This window comes from Scophthalmus maximus, chromosome 5 (genome assembly GCF_022379125.1).
Source record: "Scophthalmus maximus strain ysfricsl-2021 chromosome 5, ASM2237912v1, whole genome shotgun sequence".
NCBI classification, from domain to species: domain Eukaryota; kingdom Metazoa; phylum Chordata; class Actinopteri; order Pleuronectiformes; family Scophthalmidae; genus Scophthalmus; species Scophthalmus maximus.
This window is the reverse complement of record NC_061519.1, coordinates 9384019-9402626: the sequence shown is the minus strand read 5'-3', so window position 1 is coordinate 9402626 and position 18608 is coordinate 9384019. Positions and strand designations below refer to the sequence as shown.

The window sequence follows — 18608 nt, the reverse complement described above, 5'->3', positions numbered from 1 at the left end:
TAAAAAGACAAAACAATTGTAGTATGGCCATGTAGAAGAGGGGGGAAAAAAACTTTGACATTTAAAAAATAAAGGCGTAATAAAACAAGAACAAAGTCATGGTATTTCAAGGCAAAAGACATAATATTACTAGAAGAAAGTGGAGCGTTACAAGAATCCTGATTGAGAAGAGAGCCGTAACATTACGAGAATGAAAGTTGTACTTGAGAATCATAATTGGAGGAGAAACCGAAAAGGGCGTAAGTGCTCATGGTTCGTGGTTACGACGTGCGACGTTCATCTGAGCCACGGGTGAAGCCCGAGCTCTGTCAGGGTGGGGCGCAGCTTGGGAGCCATCTCCAAACACACCTGTAGGAAATCCTTGCAGTCTAGAGAGAAAGAGGGGCGAAGAAAGATAAAGACAGTTACCTTGGTGATCGACCACAATGTGAGCTCGAATCATCCTGACACGTTGGCGAATGCGTACGATTTTCTGACCTTTGGACAGTCCGCAGTTGATTCTCAGCTCTTTTTTGAGGAACTTTTTGGTCTCGAATTTTGAATTCCCATGGAGCATTTCAAAGAGGACCGCCCCGAGCTGCCACACGGTGGATGGACCGGCCCTGTAGGTGAAACCGCTGTACCACTCTGGAGGGGTGTAATCATCTGTGCCTAGAGTACACACACGGACAGTGAGGAGCTTTGTTATCATGTAAAAGTCCCAGATTCGGTAAAGAAGCTGGGACACTTACCATAGAATACGCTGTAAAATGAGCCTTTTTTGGCAATGCAGCTCAGTCCAAAATCAATGAGGCGAACGCGCGGAACACCTGAGCCTTTCTCTATCAGGATGTTTTTGGTTTTGATGTCCCGGTGAAAGATTTGCCTATCCTCGAGTAGTTTTGCCCCGTCAACCAGCTGTCTCAGAAGGGTCTGCGAGAAAGACAGAGAGAGAGAGAGCAATGAGGGACTCTGAGGCAGCAGTTTGACGTTTTTTTCACGGCCGTGACACTCAGCCATGAACTGGAGCTTCCCATAACCTGATAACCCTAACCCCGTAAGGTTATGGTCCTTTTTTTTCTCGATATACGTCTCTGAAAAGGTGACACTGATTCAAACACCACCACGAGGCTCCTCCAGCAGCTCACCTTGGCCTCCTCCTCCAGTAAAGAGCCTCGGTTGTCCTGTATGTACGTGAAGAGGTCCACGGCGGGGACGGGGCGCTCCAGCACCAGTATCAACTCGTGGCCCCGGTCGTACCAGTCCAGTAAGGACACAGGTGCCGACGTTCCCAAGGAGCCATCCGTTCCAGCAGCCAGTTTCAGCATAATGGCCACCTCTGCGGGGAGCTTCTTCCCATTCAGGCACTGAAACATCACAACAAAGTGTAGCATGATGGAGAGAAGCTCCACAGTGAAAAGTAGTTTATCCATCATACATTCCGTTTTATATGTATAGTTTTATAGACATACAGCAGAGTATTTTGGGATTTTTCACTTACGACTGATTTGCAGAGGAGGTAATCTTGGGCTATGTGTTTGATTGCCACCTACACAAGATACCAACACAAGTTTGGTTAGCATTTTGTGTGTGTGTGTGTGTGCGTACGTGTGTGCATGTGCGTGTCTTACTTGTAAATTATCTTCTTTGCGGTAGCCGGCAAACACCGATCCACAGCCTCCTCTACCAAGCTGAGTCAGCTGCTGGTATTTGGCCTCAAAAGCATCTGCACAGACACACACACGTTTCCTTTTACTACAGCTATGGGGAACATTAATCACATGAGCCCCGATCAATCTCTATCAATCTATCGACGGATCACTTCCTATTTACCACTTTTGACGTCTCCCGAGGCCTCCCAGATGTTCTTTTTTGGTCGTCCCTCTCCATCTTCTCTTGCTTTCCTCTTCCCTCCTTTAATCCGGTCGTCCTCCTCAGAGGGTTCAGCGACCTCAAAGACCCTTGTCCGTTTTCCCTGGGTTTTCTTTTCAGCACTGGCCTTTCTTTTGGTCCTGCCACCCTTTGCAGTCGACGCACTCTGTGCTTTCATGCTGCAATTGCGACCTACAAATGAGAAAAACATATGATCCATTTGTCAGGGTTGTAGTCACTGGCCGTATGAAATTGTCGCTCTATCATCTCACAGTGCAGACCAAGATCACATCTATACTTTATCAGGGTGAGATGGCCTAATTTGATCTGTGTTCCTTATTTACCTCGACCTCTCCTGAGGACAGCATGGTGGCAAGGACCACGCTTCCAAGGAGACGCTCGAACCATTCTGACGCGTTGAAAATTTTCAACCACAAAACTTCACAGTAATTTGTGGATAACTATCCAACACTTGTACGTCTTCTTCTCCAACACTGTATGTCCGAGTGACCTCCTTGGTTCGCTGTTGAGGCATTCCGTGCTTTGATTACAGAGTGTGAACGATGAGTAGTTTCCTGCATTATTCAAGTTAAAGTTTAAAACAAAAATGAGTTTGGCCATTATTTGAATGGGTTTGGGTTACGCACTGAAAGTCATCAAACCACATCTCAAACAATTTGTACAATACAAGCAAACTGTAATACTTCATACAAGCTCTCTCTCAGTCCTATTGCTGACTTGCCTTGTTATTGGTTGTTTTTGTTGTATTTCTGAGTTGTGTTACAGTATTCTGCTAGCTACAGTTATGTGCATTTACTTGCCCTTCTTGTAAACCAAGCCCTTTATTTATTAGTGAGTAACTATATGTTGCATGGTTTGAATGTTCATTCCAATCCTTGATAGTCATTAATTGAAATTCACAACACAATTCCCATTGATGAAAAGTTCAAAGGCACACACACTCCTGTGATCTGGCCGCACACTCCTGTGATCAAAGGCACACACACTCCTGTGATCTGGCCACACACTCCTGTGATCGAAGGCACACACATTCCTATGATCTGGGATCTCATCGCATATAAAAGGTAGACAATCATCTAAGAATCCCATTAATCTTTGAATCATAGCATACACATATGCTTATATACTGTGATGGTCTTTGCATTTAGCATGCTAAACTGCGTCCAGATAACCTTTAGTGTCCTCATCCGACACCTTGAAGCGATTGTTACCAAACCTATCGATCCACATTACACACTATCACACAAAATGACTCCCTTCCCTATTGAAATGTCCTCAGTTTGGTTTTATGAAGTTTTCATATTGAAGTATTAGTCAAACATCTGAATTAACAGATTCAAAATGACTTGTAACAGATCGCAATGCCAGTGTCGCGGTTTTAGGGGTGTTTCTGCTGTTCTGTTTGTCAGGCCACGACGTTGGTCCAGATTAAGATATCTGGCAAATGTCACAAGTGTTGAATGTGAATATAAGCAGTTGATTTGTGGTGATGAAACATTGCATATTTTCCATTTGGCTGCCATTAAAGTGTTGGAGAAACATGAGGGCACAGTAAGCTGACCGTATTAAAAGAGCTCCAGTCAAACCTCAAATGGTGAAAAAAAGTGTAGAAATCATCATGGAAACATGGTATTTATATTTTAAATTAAGATTTTAATGCAATTATTCAAGTTGTTTCAAAGTTATAGACTTAATTGCAATTCAGTTTCTAATGACATATTTCTGCACATATAGCTGTTTCAAACCGTTTCCATTCCTTTTACAGAACGCTCAAATAAAAGCCTGCTGGCTACAGGTGTATATTTCTCACATGAAATTGTTTTTTAAATGTGCCAAAGGCGAAATTTAGCAGTGTCAGCTCCACATCTGGTTGAAGCACTTCTGCTATATATAATATTAATAATCTAGTTATAATTTGGACTAATGCACCACCTACAGCAGCCAAAACAAATTAATTTAAAATGGCACTCAACTTCCTGAGAATAAGATATTAGGCTACTATAAGGGTGCTCAGAGAGTGCAAGGCTTCGCTGAGGCCAACGCCCCATCTCACCGTATCAAAGAAACATTTCTCTTTGCTCCTTTTTTCCCCTAACTCTCCTCTCAAGCCAACCGGTTGAGGCAGATGTTCCGTCCACAACTGAGTCCGGTTCTGCGAGAGATTTCTTCCTGTTAAAGGCAGTTTTTTTTCTCCACAGTCGCCATGTGCTGCTCATTGTGGGAACTATTGGGTTTTCTCTGTAATATTGTAAGTTCACAAACTCAGTACGTAAAGTGCCTAGAGATTATATATGTTGGGATTTGGTGCTACACAGCATTTAATTGAATTGAATTAACTAACAAACACAGATAGAAACATAACCTACTTTGCAGATGAGATAAACAATGCAACTTGCAATGCAACTTCCATGACATAATCAAGTAATGCAATGCAATCATCCATGGCCAGTGCCCCTTTTTCCAATCATGAACTTTCTCATATCATCATGGCTGTTGTGGTGTTGTGCACCTCAAATATGAAATGCATGTTTTAATTTCAGACCACTTTATGCAAGGTTTGCAAGTTTCATACATTTAATTTTTTTCTAAATTAGACTTTATTTCAGTTTTTTATAGAGAAACTCTTCAGTCTTTCAAAGCCATGGCAGGTCCAAACCAGCGCAGAAAAATTGCATGGATTGAAAAAACAGAACAGAAAAGCAGTTAATCAAATTATAAAAAATTTGAATGACAACTTAACAGAAAATCTAAGTGTTTGGAGTTATGAGTGTAAATCTCATGTGTCCTCTTGTTCTGGCATTGTCTTTCTTGTCATCCCTTGTTGCAGTTGTGATTTAAATGTCCTGGCATCGTACACCCATACAGTGTCTATGCCCTCCCCAGCAGTGTTCTCAGGGACCCAGGTCGGGAAGGGGAAGCGGCAAGCCACCACCTTGGCTGAACTCGGCAACTCGCTTGCCAGCTTCAGCTCCAGCTGGTCCATCTGCAGATATACGGACAGAAACAGTTTGGGGCATCATATTATTAATATTTTGGGGTTCTTAAAACTTACATGGCAAAAAATATAATGCTGTCTCCCAGGAACTGCACGGTAACTTGGGAGTTGAAGGAGCTAGAAGTAATGTTTCCTATTTCAAGTGACCTAGATTGGCACAAATGGCATGAATTATATTTCAATAAAACAAACAGAAGAACTCACCATTTGAGGGACTCCAAATATGACAACATTGGAGTACTGAGCAAAACTGACCTAGAAAAGAATCACAAATAATGGGAAATTATGTGCTGGCATGTATAATGATTTAATTTTCTTGTGTTAAGACTCTTAACTCCTAGGGTAAAAAAAAATGCATTTATCTAAGTTCCCAGAACCTACACTATACTACGACTGACCTTCCACAAGTCGGAGATGTGGAAGGAGCTGGAGCAGTGGACTCCCTCTCTCCAGGCCTTGTAGCGAGAATACCACACCAGCCAGGGGTTCAGCTCAAAACCCGATGCCTGAAACCCACGTTTGGCCGCTGCGATCACCTGGAAGGGAAACGAAAGACAAAGGGAAATTAAACTGATCAGCAAAAAATGTATGAACTGCAACTGTAGCCATGCACAGTGAGATGGGAAGCGTGTTCGGTCAGATTGGCTGGAACTAAAATGATTTTCTCCCCCTTAGGTTTTCTGTCCCTGAAGTTTGAATAGGTGCTTTCTTTAGACACACCAAGAGTTAGGGCTGGGCGATAAAAAACAATAACGATATGTATCGCGATAGACACGTTATCAATATCAATAGAAAATGCGTTCGACAGAACGTTTCGATAATTTCTTTTCGTCGGAAGAAACCGGAGCAAAGAGTCTAGCTACGCCGGCCGCTAGATACGCCGGCACTCGCCCTCTGGTACCTAGCAACGTATGGAGTGACACGCCTAATAGCCAATCGTGTAACAGTATCACGTTTGGTTGCGTCATCTCGTTGGCTCGTGTTTGTGTTTCTTAGGTCATAAAAATTATCAATAATTATAGATTTTGACCGATATGAAACACTTATATCGTGATACAGTTTTCAGCCATATCGCCCAGCCCTACCAAGAGTACACAGATTACGTTAAACAAACAAAAACAAGCCAGAAAGTGAATTTTCAACAAGATGCAAGATGAATGAGATGTACAGCAACTTCAAAGAAGGCTTGATATAATGACAAGAACCTACAGGGTCAGGGAGAGAGAATGTGAAGTAATGCTTCTGCAATTTCCCTAACTCTGGCCAGGCAGAGAGCGGCAGACTTGTATTAGAAGTTCAGTAACAGTAAAACCAGTGTGACTTTATAGTTCCATAAGGAGACCAGAGATTCAAACAGCGACACTGGAGCTAAAAAGGGATTCAGTCTTTTGCTCAAGAACCCTGCAAACTAAGGGCTTGAAACTAATTTGATTTTTTATTTGCAAAAGAAAACGATATCCGTCCAAACAATAGACAAGCGCATATCACGTGACCGTTCGCAAACACTGGGCATGCGCACGCCGGTGTAAACAGGAAGCAGATGGCGTACCCGGCGTCCGCAGTTTGTTTTGGCTTATTTGATGAACACGCTGCGACAGATTGACAACGTACCTTCTTCTCTATCCAAAAATAGTGCAACTAAAAAGCGTATATCATGGAATGCATAAGGCCTGCATCACCAAGGAGGTACAGAGGAACTGTGACTGTACGATGGGGTGTACGATAAAACGAACATGTCACTACAACCATCACACAAAGTCATATATGTTGCATTGCCTCTATATCCAACAGGGTCAGACTACACAACACTTACTATCCTCCCGTCTCCGCTCCCTATGTCCACCAGAGTGCCCGATCGGGCCCGGAGCACCCCGAGGACGTTCTCCACCTGAGCCGTGGTCGCCGGGACGAACGGGAGGCAGACCTTCCGCAGGGCGGGCAAGACGAACGGTGCGGCCACCGCGTACAGGGCGACCAGCGACCCTCCCAACAACCCCGTGACGACGAGACCGAGGCGGCGGCTGCTGCTCTTGCCCGCCCCGCCGTCGCCGCTGCCCTGGGGGGAGTCCAGGGACAGCTCCTGTTGGGACTCGCCGCTGGTTTCCATCGTACAAAAATTACACACTGTTCAAACGAACAACACCATTGCGTTCTCCTTGCCCTTCCATCCAGCCATATGACAACCTGTGCAACGCTGTTAGGAGCCCGAGTGGATGACAAAGATCAGCCAACAATGGTTCCGCTCTTCCTTATTTCGCTCATATAGTCTATTGATTTCGCTACATAGGTAGCAAGCATAGACTGTACACACACACACACACACACACACACACACAAAAACGTGATGTAGGGTAAAGGAAAAAATAAAATAATATTTAATGAAATATATAAATAGTAACAGACGTGTGCTCAACATGAATAAAAATGGAAAAGGACAGGTTGTGGAAAACTGACAAACATAAATAAACACGAGAAATATATACCAAACAAGCATTATATATATATAAAAACATGAAATTAAATAATGCAACCATTTACACAACAGAAAATGTAAGTTTCTCCACGATTTAATAAGATTCAGCTGGATTCCTTTCAAGCCCACTCGGTCAACATGAACCAATTTCTGCGAGTGTTGACTGAAATGCTTTTCCATTTGATGCTGTCTTTGACCTGGCCCCCTTTTTTCCTGTCTGATTCCAGAGCAGCGCTTGACATGACAACATATATAAATGTATTTTGGTGATATCAACTATAAATGTGAACAGTAGATCATATCTAACATCAGTGAAATAACACTGAAAAGGATGCTTAGAGCTGAAAACTTCAAGATAAACAAGGAACAGGAAAGGAGAAACAACTGCTATGCAGAAGAAAATTTGGGTGCATGTAAATCCTTCTTTGATCAATTCTTGTGAAATATTAAATTAACTTCATTGCCACTCCCAGTCACATTATTACAGCAGTGTAATATTTCTGATGTGCATATGGCTGCCCCTAAATTCTTTGGCTGAGAGGTATTTTAATCATGAGGTCATGTTCTACAAACCCCAGTCCATGCTATTTCTCTTTCATACCATGTAATAATTCCCATAAATCTGAAATATATGAAACCCCCGAAAAGTCCTCAAAGATCAACATTCATTTAAATAAATTAATTTGAAACGAAAAATTTCAAAGGGGGTTTAAAAAAGTGAGGGTTTTTAGCCATCTCTGATACTATTCCATCAGTCTAGGTGCAGTTCCATTTATATCTTGATTATTTTACTGTTTTCTTCTTTTCCATTTTGCCTCAGATTAAAAATCATTGGACAGTGTACGGTGCACAGTGTGATCCAGCCCTGCCATGCCATAGTGGATCTGATGGTGGTGCGTGTGGTGCTGGCTGGTGGCGGGACCATCGTCCATCGTGAAATCCTCCTCCTCCTCCTCCTCCTCCTCATCCCGTCGGTACCGCTCTGCCCCATCCTGAGAATAACTATGCTTCATCACGAGGATGCTCCGTTGGCCTCCCGGAGTAGTGTGGTGGGAGAGGCGGGGCGACTGTTGGCTCACCATCGCCGGCGGCAACGGCAGCGGCACGAGAGCCCCCCCGTCACTGGCAATGGTGGCGTCCCTCATGCTTAGGTTGCTGCGGCTACCATGTACGCTGCCATGCTGAGATCCACAATGGTGGTCACGAATACATTTGCTTGAGGAGCGTCGAAGCTTGTGGAACTTCTCAAAGTCCTCGGCCAGGGCAGCATCAGTCAGGTCACCAGATGGGGTGCGGCGCAGAGTGCAGAGCTCGTAGTGAGGAGGCTCCAAACCGGGATGGAGGAGGGCAGGGTCAAAGTCATCCCTGAGGATAAGTAGAAGAAAAGAAGAGGACACATGAACGCAGTCAAATTTGGTAGAGCAAAACAAAGTGGTCTTAGACTGTTTACACACAAACACATTTGAATTACCGTACTGCAATAACAAAACAATTTTTTATTTTTATTTAACAAAGGGATTAGGGTTGGAGCTCTGCTGTTTTATTGAATCTAACATATAATCTGGTCATTGACTCAGAATCCCATCTATTCCCTTAAATGTTGCTCCTCTGTGACAAACAATGACATTTTCCTGACTCATTTTGCCTTTGGATGTGACAGAAAAAGATATTTTATAATGATATTGGGCTGATTTAGATGACATTTTTCCACACGGAAGAACTCACAAAAACCCAACCCAAATTCTAATGGATATGGGGTTATGGGCCACGCCACATTTACATAAAAGAGAAAAAGAGAAAAAGAAAAAGATCTCACCTGCGGATAATGTATTTCTTGCGAGGTTGTTTGACCTGGATGATGACAGAGATGACGAGCAAGATGACGACCAGGCCACAGGTCACTCCGATGATGGTGAGGTTAGTGTTGTCCAGCGTGTCCAGGATGCTGGCTTTCCTTTTCTCTAGTTATGGAGAAACATAGGGGGAAAAGAACAACAACTTAAGGCTATGATACTTTGCAGCTATGATTTGCAAATACATTATATTGGTGTCTCAGCCTGTGTGCCAGGGGTACCTTTGCAGTGATTTTCATCCCAGGGGTAAACACAGTTCTGGACGCCGTTGCAGACCAGTGTGTGGTTGATGCACATGTTGCTATGGCAAAAGAAAGTGTCTCTTTCACATGGAGCTGTTAAAATTGAGAAAGTCAGGGTAGACGTATGAATATACACAGCACACTTGTTTTAAGTCTACCTTTTATATGTTAAGTTTATTGTGATTCAATTAGCCTTTTGATTTTAAATGGAAATATGTAGTGAAATAATGGCAATTATTGCGATTTAAATATTGAAATCAAGAAATATTGATTATTTTGATGATGATTAATGATCTTGATATTATATTTTTATTGTTTAACATTGTAATTTGTATTGAAAAGTTGACTCACTCATTTATTCTTTCAGAATTTTAATGTACAGCTGCTGTTTCTGTATGTTTTAAATGTGTTTTAATGACATACGTATTGTAGAGCCTCGTCAAAGGAAAATTTCTGTCCCTACTTTGGGACAGACAAAAACACTATCTAGCTATCTATCTATCGATCTATCGAAACGTTCTATCGAACGCATTTTCTATTGATATTGATTATGTGTCTATCGCGATACATATTGTTATCGTTTTATCACCCAGCCCTAGTGAACCTAATGAACACGGGTGGTCTTATTATAACCAAAGCGTCAAGCTTTGACTCCAAGGCCTTTGATTTGATAAAAACAATACAGTATTATGAAACAATCCTGACTACCTTTGAACACAGCACTGTTGACAACCAATCATTCAAAATTTGCTAGAGTTGAACGTTTATAGAGTTAAGTTTTTAATGTGAACACTGGCCAATGCATCAGAAGCCAAGTGACAATATGATGCCTCAATTGGGATAAATGCATCTTTTTTTCGAGATGGTAACGTTTTTATGCCCGCATGGCAAAAGAGAACTAATCTATTGCATTTGTGACTTCCACCCATCCCCGATCGATGAAGAACCCTCATTTAGTAGAGTGTGCTGCCACAAATGTGACAGGAGCAATGAAAGGGATTCACCCACGTTCATGGAAGGTCGTGAAGAGGATCCGGAATTTGCTCTTCCTGCTCCCCTCATCGGCCCACAGCCTCACCACGCCCACTGAGGACACCAGCATGACATCGTTGGCCACCGTGGAGCAGAACTTGTTCTTCAGGTGCTCAACCGAGCTGCTGCCGTCGTAGATGGCCACAAAGTTGCGCTTGCACTCATTCGAGTTGTGCATTTCGTACTCCAGGAAACGCATGTAGATCTGTCAGGGGGAGACGAATCATTAGGTTAAGACAGTAGGTCTGGACCCAATGTTTCAGTCCCCCATCTGGAGTTCATATCTTACATATGATGAATGCAACAAGAGATCGTACAAGTCAGATGCGTTCACAACATCAGGAACATTTCCGGGAACTTTCAGCCGAGGGGGAGGCACCTTGGTAGAGAGCTGACTCGCTGGCAGTGAGTCTTCAGGAGATCTTCCTACTGTATTGTCACATGGGTTCACTCTGACAGGCAGGTTTTGACCTCATCCTGCTTCATCCTTCATACTTTGTTTCATACTGAGGGGTTTTTTTTCTCGCGGTTCTCAGAAAAAAACTAACTGACCGACAGCTGTTTGCCTTGAGTTTCACATTGTGACCAGCACCAAGTGTTTTTTTTGCAACCAGACGTAGAATTGGGGGTGGGTCCGACTGAGAGCTTGTCCAATACGCGCCCACCTACACCTACAACTATGAACCAATTGGCCGGACCAGCTGTCGATCACGCTGTATCCACGCTCCAACGTATATGGTGTTTTATCGTCTATTTTACTCTAAATGAGACCACAACTTACAAAATGAACGTCATGATGTATTCATGAAAACTTGAAACTAGAGATTAAGACCATAAACTCCTCAGAAAAATGTTTACTGACGTTATGGATCAAGTGAAATGTTTTCTCCTAGACTTCTATAGAAACTGACTTGTTTTTGCAACCGGTGAGTCGCCCTCTGCTGGTGATTCCAGAGAATACAGGCTTCAGGCCCTTCATTTTACAAACCTGGTGACTTGGTCCATTTTTACATAGTCTTTGATTTTAGTGCAACCAGCGTAAAGTCAAATTCATCTTATAAAATGGGTTCCGACCACAACTGACAATTAGCAAGAACCACCACAACAATACCAAAAGCAGTTAGACGTATCCAGACCTTAGCCCTCGGTGGAGCCCTGATGTACCACCTGCAGTCCACAGCCTCGGTCAGCTGCGCCTGGCCCTCCCTGGCTATCTGTGCCGACTCTATGAAGCCTTCCGGACCGCTCAGCTCAAACTCACAGACTGTGAAGAACATTCCTTGTATTAAAACATATATCAGTTTTGAGACCATAAACCTTGAATGACTGTGGAGAATTGTGGAAACAGTTTGGGCAATTTTGTCCCAATTGTTAAAAAAAACACCTAAGGTAATCTGGTAGATCATGTCAGAAAACAATGACATTTTTTGTTTACAGTATCTACATTTAATCGAAGCTGCTGAGGTTCTTGGTGCTTGGTGTGATTCACTCACTGTAGCAGGTCTAAGCTTGTGTTGTGTCATAATAGCATATATACTGTATGATGAATACTCACATGGCAGAGGTGGCAGCGCCCCGAGCTCCTTGAACTCAGGATCTAAGCAAAAACAAAATTGTTAGAGACACCCACCTGGAAAAAGTCATTCATGCATTCATATGCTCAAGACTTGATAACTGTAACTCAATTCTCCTGGGCATAAATCAGAAGTCACTCTCTCGTCTCCAGCTAGTGCAGAACACAGCAGCCATGCCTCTTACTGGATTTAATAGACGACATCGCATCACCCCAATCCTGGCTTCTCTCCATTGGCTCTCTTTTTCGGTTTAGAATTGATTTTAAGATTTTACTGATCACTTTTAAAGCTCGCCTGGGTCTGGCCCCTAGTAGAATCTGTAGAAATGCAGATTCTTTGACTTCTTTCAAATCTCTTCTTAAAACCCATTTTTAAAGATATGCCTTTATATGATGTTGCCTTTTTTTGGCGTCTTTTTATCTTTTATCTTTTATGTTATATTGCTTTTATTGTTTTATTCGTATATATTTGCTTTTACTCAATGCCGGCCGTTTCTTTCTGTTGTTCTCATTCTTTTAGTTCTATTAACTGTTTTTATGTGATGTTGTCTTCTTATTGCTTTAATGTCTTATCTGTTTTAGTAGTGTGCCATATCAAGATAAAGATGCGTAAATGTCGATGATGTTATCCGTTTATCACTTTTTCTACCAGCTACGTGTCTGGTTATGAACATATATATATATATATATATATATATATATATACTTAATAAAAATAAGTTTATAAAACATATATCTATGCAGTTTATGAACACCGATTGACGCCATATTCACCACAGCTAATTTTCGTGTTGAAAAGGGTAGAGATAAAAACAAAATCTCTGACCTTGGATTTCTGGGTTAAGTACAAGAAAAAGAATAAAATCACACAATAGAAATAACAATATTTAAAGACATATTGCAAAACAAAAACCCAACACAGCTGGCGACTGCTTATGTAATCTATGGAGCAGCACATTCCATTTGCCCTCGTTCCAAACTCTCCTGAAACCCTGCTGTCCTTCATCAAAAAAGAAAAAAAGACACAGACAGACGGACACACACACACACAGGGAATAAATATTGTGCGCTAAACCTTTGTGCTGATGAATCTACTTGCTAGGTGGATTATAAATCTTGATATATCAGCTTAGCTCAGGACAGATTAGGCTCCACCAGCGATGACAACCTAGTGATAAAAATGTTGCATCTTCTTTAGTTCTAAATTCTCTTGCAATCTCCCAAAAATCCACATGTACCTTACAAACCAAGTACAGCAGTGTAACATGTGACAGCAACACTAAGTCAAAAGGAAGCAACGTGGAATGGAGCATCACGGCCTTTTGAATAAAGTTAATTGAAAGTTAAAGTAAAAGTTATAGTTAAAGTTTAACTATAGTTTCTGACTTCTTCAAATTATTGTCTGGTAACGCCGCACACGTGTGCAGTGGGTGTGACGTAAGACGAGCAGGTGATGATGGACTCGACAGGCTCAAATCAACAAGGATTCTTATTAATCCTCTCGTTTCTTACCCGTTTCTGCTTCAGGCTTGGCCAGATTATTCACATTCATCTCCTGTGTGTGTGCGTGTGTGTGTGTGCGTGTGTGCGTGTGTGTGTGACTGTGTGTGTTGCAACAATGCATTCCCAGAGAGAAATATAGGCGCTTAAGTATGCTGTTGTATGCGGAGTGCACTGTAACATTTACAGAAGCTGTGTGTAATATCTTTTCCAAGGAAAAAAAGAATAGTACTGACATGCACAGACAAACAACCTCAGCCCTCCAGCGAAAATCTGTGTGAGGGAAGGACGAAAAAATAACATAGAGAGGCTCAATCATGTAAAGAAGGGGAGACAGATAGGATGAAATAAAGAGAGACGGATGATGGATGGATGGTAGGATGGCTGGACAGACAGAGGGATGTGCTTTAATCTTTGCCCCCCGTCAGTGTAGGTGGCCTATAAAATCTGTTGTTAATAAAGCCCCTGCCTTGGACTCCCTTAAGCTGCTACTGCGGCTCAGCGTTGACAAGCTGAATTCCCCTGAAAACAAGCTTTCATGAACTCTTGTGACTGAGGAAACGTGTGTGTGTGTGTGTGTGTGTGTGTGTGTGTATGTGTGTCTGTGTGCGCGAGTGCGTTGGAAGAAATGCTGCCCTCCTCTTCCCTTGTCAGTTGCAGCTGGTGTGCCTGCACTGCAAATGGAAATGAGAGAGCATTCCCAGCAGCACGCAACCAGACCATTATGAAACTTCAGATACGGGACTTTTTCGACGTCACATGCACAAAATAGATGAAATGTAGCACATGCTGTACAGTGTCCTACATCTCTGATGCAACACGAGGATTGCGGGGTTCCTCTGTGGCATCGGTGTTATTTCAAAAGCACTTAATATTGTGGCACTGGAAATACAAGTGTGCGGTGTGAGTGCAAAGCCGTGTGCGTCACTACGGTAACTGCGACCAAAGACGGAGAGGGAGATACTGTGTTAAAGATGTGGCCCGTTTCCCGCACGTGGCAGCCAACAATGTCAAACTCACAACAGGGTAGTGGATTAGGAGAGAGTGCCAAGGGAAGGAGTCCAAGGCTTAGAGATGTAGTTAATACTCTAAACATCCAGACAGAGCAGCAGCTGGTGTAACGGCAACGAGAATATGTAGCCGAGAGATGCGAAATTATGTGAATTTCTTTTTTTTTTTGAAACTGTATTTCCCTTTTTTGCCTCATACCCAAAACAAACTATAGAGACCGTCCATCCGACAAACGTCTATGTTTGACTTTGTTGCCTGTGCAGGGACGTTTCACTCCACAGACACCTGCAGAGACCTCATCTACCCAAGAAGCAAAACTGAAACGAACTACAACTACAGTTCACTTTATACACAGACCTTTCTATGGTATGCACTCGTTAACTAGGTGCACACAACTAACACGAATGCAGTTTTATACCTTCAGGGTCATCACGTGCAGGTTTTTCAATGGAAATGCCAAAGAGAGATGTACTTCATGGTGCTGTTGAGGGGACTTTTGTTTTTTTACATTGTCTATTGTATCTACTCCATTTGCATCAAAGAGGGAACACTGTAACCATTATGACATGCATCATAAAACATTATATATGATGCGAGACAGCAGAAATATAGGTGAACAGACTAAATCCCAAACCATGAACCCAACACCTTAGAATGCTTTTATTCATTTATGCATTTATGCATTTTATAAAGTGCTTTTTCAAAAATAGAGGCGTTTTTTGCGCCACATTAAATACGTTAAACGAAAACTTTAACAGTCCAAACATAGAGCAGGACAGGGCACAAAATCCATCAGCCCAAGCCAGGTCAAATTGTGACGAAATGCGTTTCCACTACAGCCACACGACAGGGGATCGGCATGTGCAACGCTGTCGTTTTGTGTGCAGTGTAGTCTTGAATAAGTCAAAGTCTAGTTTTAGTCAATGACAACAGTTTTAGGGAGTTGTCACACTTCAAGGTCTGAACCACGGTCCAGGTCTTTGTTGCATTGCACACATTTGATCTGGTTATTTTTGGATTCACGTTGCAATTCAGGGAAGTGAAGTGAACTGAACTCAGGTCGATGCAGAGTTCAACCAGAGCTACCAGGCACACTTTTAGCCAAACTCCCTGTCATTAGAAGACCCTACCAGTATGTCACTTACATGTTCATTGCGTGTTGCCTGATGCTGTAGTCTTGATATTAGTGTGTCTCCTCTTCGTCAATGAAAACAAAAAGAGGTTTTGGTATAGATTTCATTTTTTAAACTCCATTTTATCTCGTCATTTTGTTTTTTGTCAACACATTTGCGGGCCCGTATAGCCACGCACAGCGTTTACCGATGTCATTGCAATCTTACATTGTCTTGTCAATGTAATGAACGCTAATTTGGACAGACGTAGACAAAGACATTTTGGTTGTTGTCTGGTGTATCCATTTAAAATAACGCAGGAAGGAGAAGTACAAACAGTAAGATGAAAAGGGTGATGCAGTCGAATATTCACGTTCACTTCAGCTGTTTCAGTCTCCACCGAACCCCGGGGGAAATATCTGCCCCTCTATCTGCTTCACGCTCCACTATATTCTCTGGCCAGCGGCAAACTTAAATTGGAGTTTGATGCTGGGCAGGTAATATACAGTGGGGGTTTTTATGAATTTGTTTTTTACGAAAAAGCTTTCTGCTGCTGGAAACAAGGTTGAGACTGCAGCAACAGCCAACGTATTAAAGTTTTGAACCACTAAACCAAGACAATCAGCCGAATTCATTTGTGCAGCATAAAGGCAGGTTAAAAATAAACCCCTTAATTCCCTAAATAGCCTCCTTGTTGCCTCTATAACTGTAAAAGAACTGATTTCACTAAATATCAGAAAGTTAGTTTTTTGCCAGATGCTGGGGCCTTACGGTCATCACTCACCTTGTGTGAAGTTATACCGGGCAGAGAAGCCGATGGCCTCCAGTTCCCCATCAGCCACAAACTTGATGTACAGGTACCTCCCGCTGGAGCGGACGTATGCGGGACTCTCCTGCCCACAGTAGCGTCCAATGATGGGCGAGAAACCAAAGGGCCCGTCGCGGACCTCGATGTGGTCAAACTTGCACTCCCAGGACGGCTCGATGGAATACCTCTCCTCGAAGAATAAGTCGATGCACTGTCGAGGAGACGCTGCGGGAAGAGGAGAGTTGGCAAACAGGAGAGGTCGACGCAGGCGACGGGGAGCAAGAGGGTCGGGAAGTGAGTGAGAGATTAAAAGAAGGGGGGGGGGGGGGGAAGAGCCTCACCTTCTATAATGTAGACACATTCCCTCTCAGGGGGGTATTTCTCAGGGTAGTTGGGTGAGGTGAAATACCCTCCATCGGGCTCCTTCAGCCAGGTCCCACACTTCCCAGCTGGGGTCACACCTGAATTGTTCTTCACTGGAAGAGAGCCAGAAGTGAGAATACGGAAAGACAGGGAGACGGAAGTGTTAAAGAGGACGAATCCGCCGGTGAATGGTTATCAGAAGGTCGTCAGCACGCTGATCTATCAGTTCACCCAATTTCACTTGTGACATGACTTATGTTAGAGGATGAGGGGTTTGGATCAGACATTAAATACTCAGACTGTCAGAGTTATAGGGGATTCATTCTGAACTACGACCGCAACTTATGATGTTATTATCATGGCATGCTCCAGTCGGCTGCAACATAAAATACCCAAAGTATTTTATGTACACGTGACCCGTGATGCCATATGATACCTTGAGCTTTTTTTTGTGTGGCTGTGGCACCAGACAGCTGAGGTGAGAAGAGGCTCGCTGCTAAGGCTGAGAGAAAAGAAGAGTATGTTTGTTTTTTTTAATAATCAGATATGTATGCAGAGTGATAATGTGTCTACAAAAAGAGAAAAGAACAATGAGTGAATAGTCATTTCTTCCAGAAAAGAGAAGCACATCCTCAACACACCATATGCGATGATTATAAACCCATGGCCGATGATAATAATATGCACCACATATGATTCATTTAATTTTCAACACAGATGCAAGAGTAGGCTCTGGAAGATATTGTAAACTTACCGATGGGCAGCAGAAGTTTGCACACCATCTCTGTTTCCCGAGGACGAGCAGCCCCGTTTCAGATATTGCCATTCAATTGTCTCTTTTCACGAAACACTCCAGCCCATGCGTGCGTCCCCAAGTTGTGGAGAGACTGTTCAGCTCGTCGGTCCGTCACACGGTCACATTGCGCCAAATCCGAGAGCAATGTCCAGAGGATTACACTCCCGGCGTCAAGCCACAGACCTCCACGGTTCCTGCTCCACCTTCGGGCTGAATATTAATCCTCTGACAAGATGCAGACTGCGCTCGTTGACAAAGCTGCGCCCGCTGCGCCAAAGCGGGACGAAGCGACTGTCCGCAGCCCTGAGAGTAGCGCGCGCGCGCGTGCGTAACGTTCCATGCACATGCTTCACGGTGTGAAACACTCACACTGTCACAGTTGAATGAAATCAAATAGATTTCGAAGTTGTCTTTAAATTATTACCTTTCTGTCTATTTTTTAATAAAGTAAATTATTAATTTGCAGTTTAATCCAGATGTAAGGCAAATGCCTGCATTTAAAATGTATAGCTAATATAGTGGAGTTTTTGTTTTTTTTAACATGTGAAGATTAAAAAAAACAACAATGTTATTGTGCAAGAATACCACTGAGACATCATGCAATATTAAAATGCATCAGTGATGTAAGAACAGACCAGTTGGCTATACTCTTACATTTCATAGTAGACCATCTGCTGCTATTACTTCAGTAAGCTTCCAATTATTATGTTTGACCGTCAAGAAGCAAAGAAGGGTAAAATAATTGCTTATTTACACGTCTAACAGACACAGAGCAACATTGTAGATGACACGGATGTACGGAAAAAATGTTACTATCTGTAAACAGCTTTGTTGTGAACGCGGCTGACTCGGACATTCTCCTGCTGCGTTCGTCATATGTGACAGACAAACTCCGGAAAATGATCCCATGCTTGAGGAAAGAAAATAAAAACAACGTCTTGCAGAACGCAAGTTATGGCTACAACTATGGATCTATGA

General features: G+C 42.8%; 3 protein-coding genes across 5 annotated transcripts; all 3 read right to left on the bottom strand.

Moving 5' to 3' along the window:
• Positions 1 to 10: 10 nt before the first annotated feature.
• LOC118311279 (serine/threonine-protein kinase pim-1-like) lies at positions 11 to 2424 on the bottom strand. The gene is made up of 8 exons (XM_035635005.2): positions 2196 to 2424; positions 1813 to 2043; positions 1611 to 1705; positions 1481 to 1528; positions 1128 to 1346; positions 732 to 912; positions 478 to 651; positions 11 to 368 (listed from the first exon to the last, which is right to left on the bottom strand). Exons 1-8 carry the CDS (start codon positions 2257 to 2259, stop codon positions 277 to 279), a joined length of 1104 nt encoding a protein of 367 aa, XP_035490898.1. The 5' UTR covers positions 2260 to 2424; the 3' UTR covers positions 11 to 276.
• A 1119-nt stretch (positions 2425 to 3543) lies between these two features.
• Positions 3544 to 7272, bottom strand: atpsckmt (fATP synthase c subunit lysine N-methyltransferase). The gene is made up of 4 exons (XM_035635007.2): positions 6681 to 7272; positions 5266 to 5403; positions 5072 to 5122; positions 3544 to 4855 (listed from the first exon to the last, which is right to left on the bottom strand). The coding sequence occupies exons 1-4, from the start codon at positions 6972 to 6974 to the stop codon at positions 4649 to 4651; spliced, it is 690 nt and encodes a 229-aa protein (XP_035490900.1). The 5' UTR covers positions 6975 to 7272; the 3' UTR covers positions 3544 to 4648.
• Positions 7273 to 7418: 146 nt separating this feature from the next.
• LOC118311278 (neuropilin and tolloid-like protein 1) lies at positions 7419 to 17930 on the bottom strand. Of its 3 annotated transcripts, XM_035635003.2 has the most exons (10): positions 17589 to 17930; positions 17271 to 17336; positions 16813 to 16947; positions 16448 to 16696; positions 12023 to 12064; positions 11604 to 11731; positions 10444 to 10672; positions 9415 to 9528; positions 9157 to 9301; positions 7419 to 8705 (listed from the first exon to the last, which is right to left on the bottom strand). In XM_035635003.2, exons 1-10 carry the CDS (start codon positions 17614 to 17616, stop codon positions 8162 to 8164), a joined length of 1680 nt encoding a protein of 559 aa, XP_035490896.2. In that variant the 5' UTR covers positions 17617 to 17930; the 3' UTR covers positions 7419 to 8161. The 3 variants fall into 3 exon arrangements, with proteins under 3 accessions (XP_035490896.2, XP_047188137.1, XP_047188138.1); XM_047332181.1 differs by having other exon boundaries at positions 11604 to 12064; XM_047332182.1 differs by lacking the exon at positions 17271 to 17336 and having other exon boundaries at positions 11604 to 12064.
• Between the last annotated feature and the right edge of the window lie 678 nt (positions 17931 to 18608).

Coding starts and splice junctions, on each gene's coding strand:
- LOC118311279 (XM_035635005.2), bottom strand. CDS start 2,259: ATGGTTCGAGCGTCTCCTTGGAAGCGTGGTCCTTGCCACCATGCTGTC. Junction 1,706..1,812: donor CTCGGGAGACGTCAAAAGTG/GTAAATAGGAAG, acceptor GTGTCTGTGCAG/ATGCTTTTGAGGCCAAATAC. Junction 1,529..1,610: donor GCAAAGAAGATAATTTACAA/GTAAGACACGCA, acceptor TATCTTGTGTAG/GTGGCAATCAAACACATAGC.
- atpsckmt (XM_035635007.2), bottom strand. CDS start 6,974: ATGGAAACCAGCGGCGAGTCCCAACAGGAGCTGTCCCTGGACTCCCCC. Junction 5,123..5,265: donor ACATCTCCGACTTGTGGAAG/GTCAGTCGTAGT, acceptor ATTCTTTTCTAG/GTCAGTTTTGCTCAGTACTC. Junction 4,856..5,071: donor TATTTGGAGTCCCTCAAATG/GTGAGTTCTTCT, acceptor GTATATCTGCAG/ATGGACCAGCTGGAGCTGAA.
- LOC118311278 (XM_047332181.1), bottom strand. CDS start 17,616: ATGGTGTGCAAACTTCTGCTGCCCATCG. Junction 12,065..16,447: donor CCGGTATAACTTCACACAAG/GTGAGTGATGAC, acceptor GTTTTTGCTTAG/ATCCTGAGTTCAAGGAGCTC. Junction 8,706..9,156: donor AAGAAATACATTATCCGCAG/GTGAGATCTTTT, acceptor ACTTATCCTCAG/GGATGACTTTGACCCTGCCC.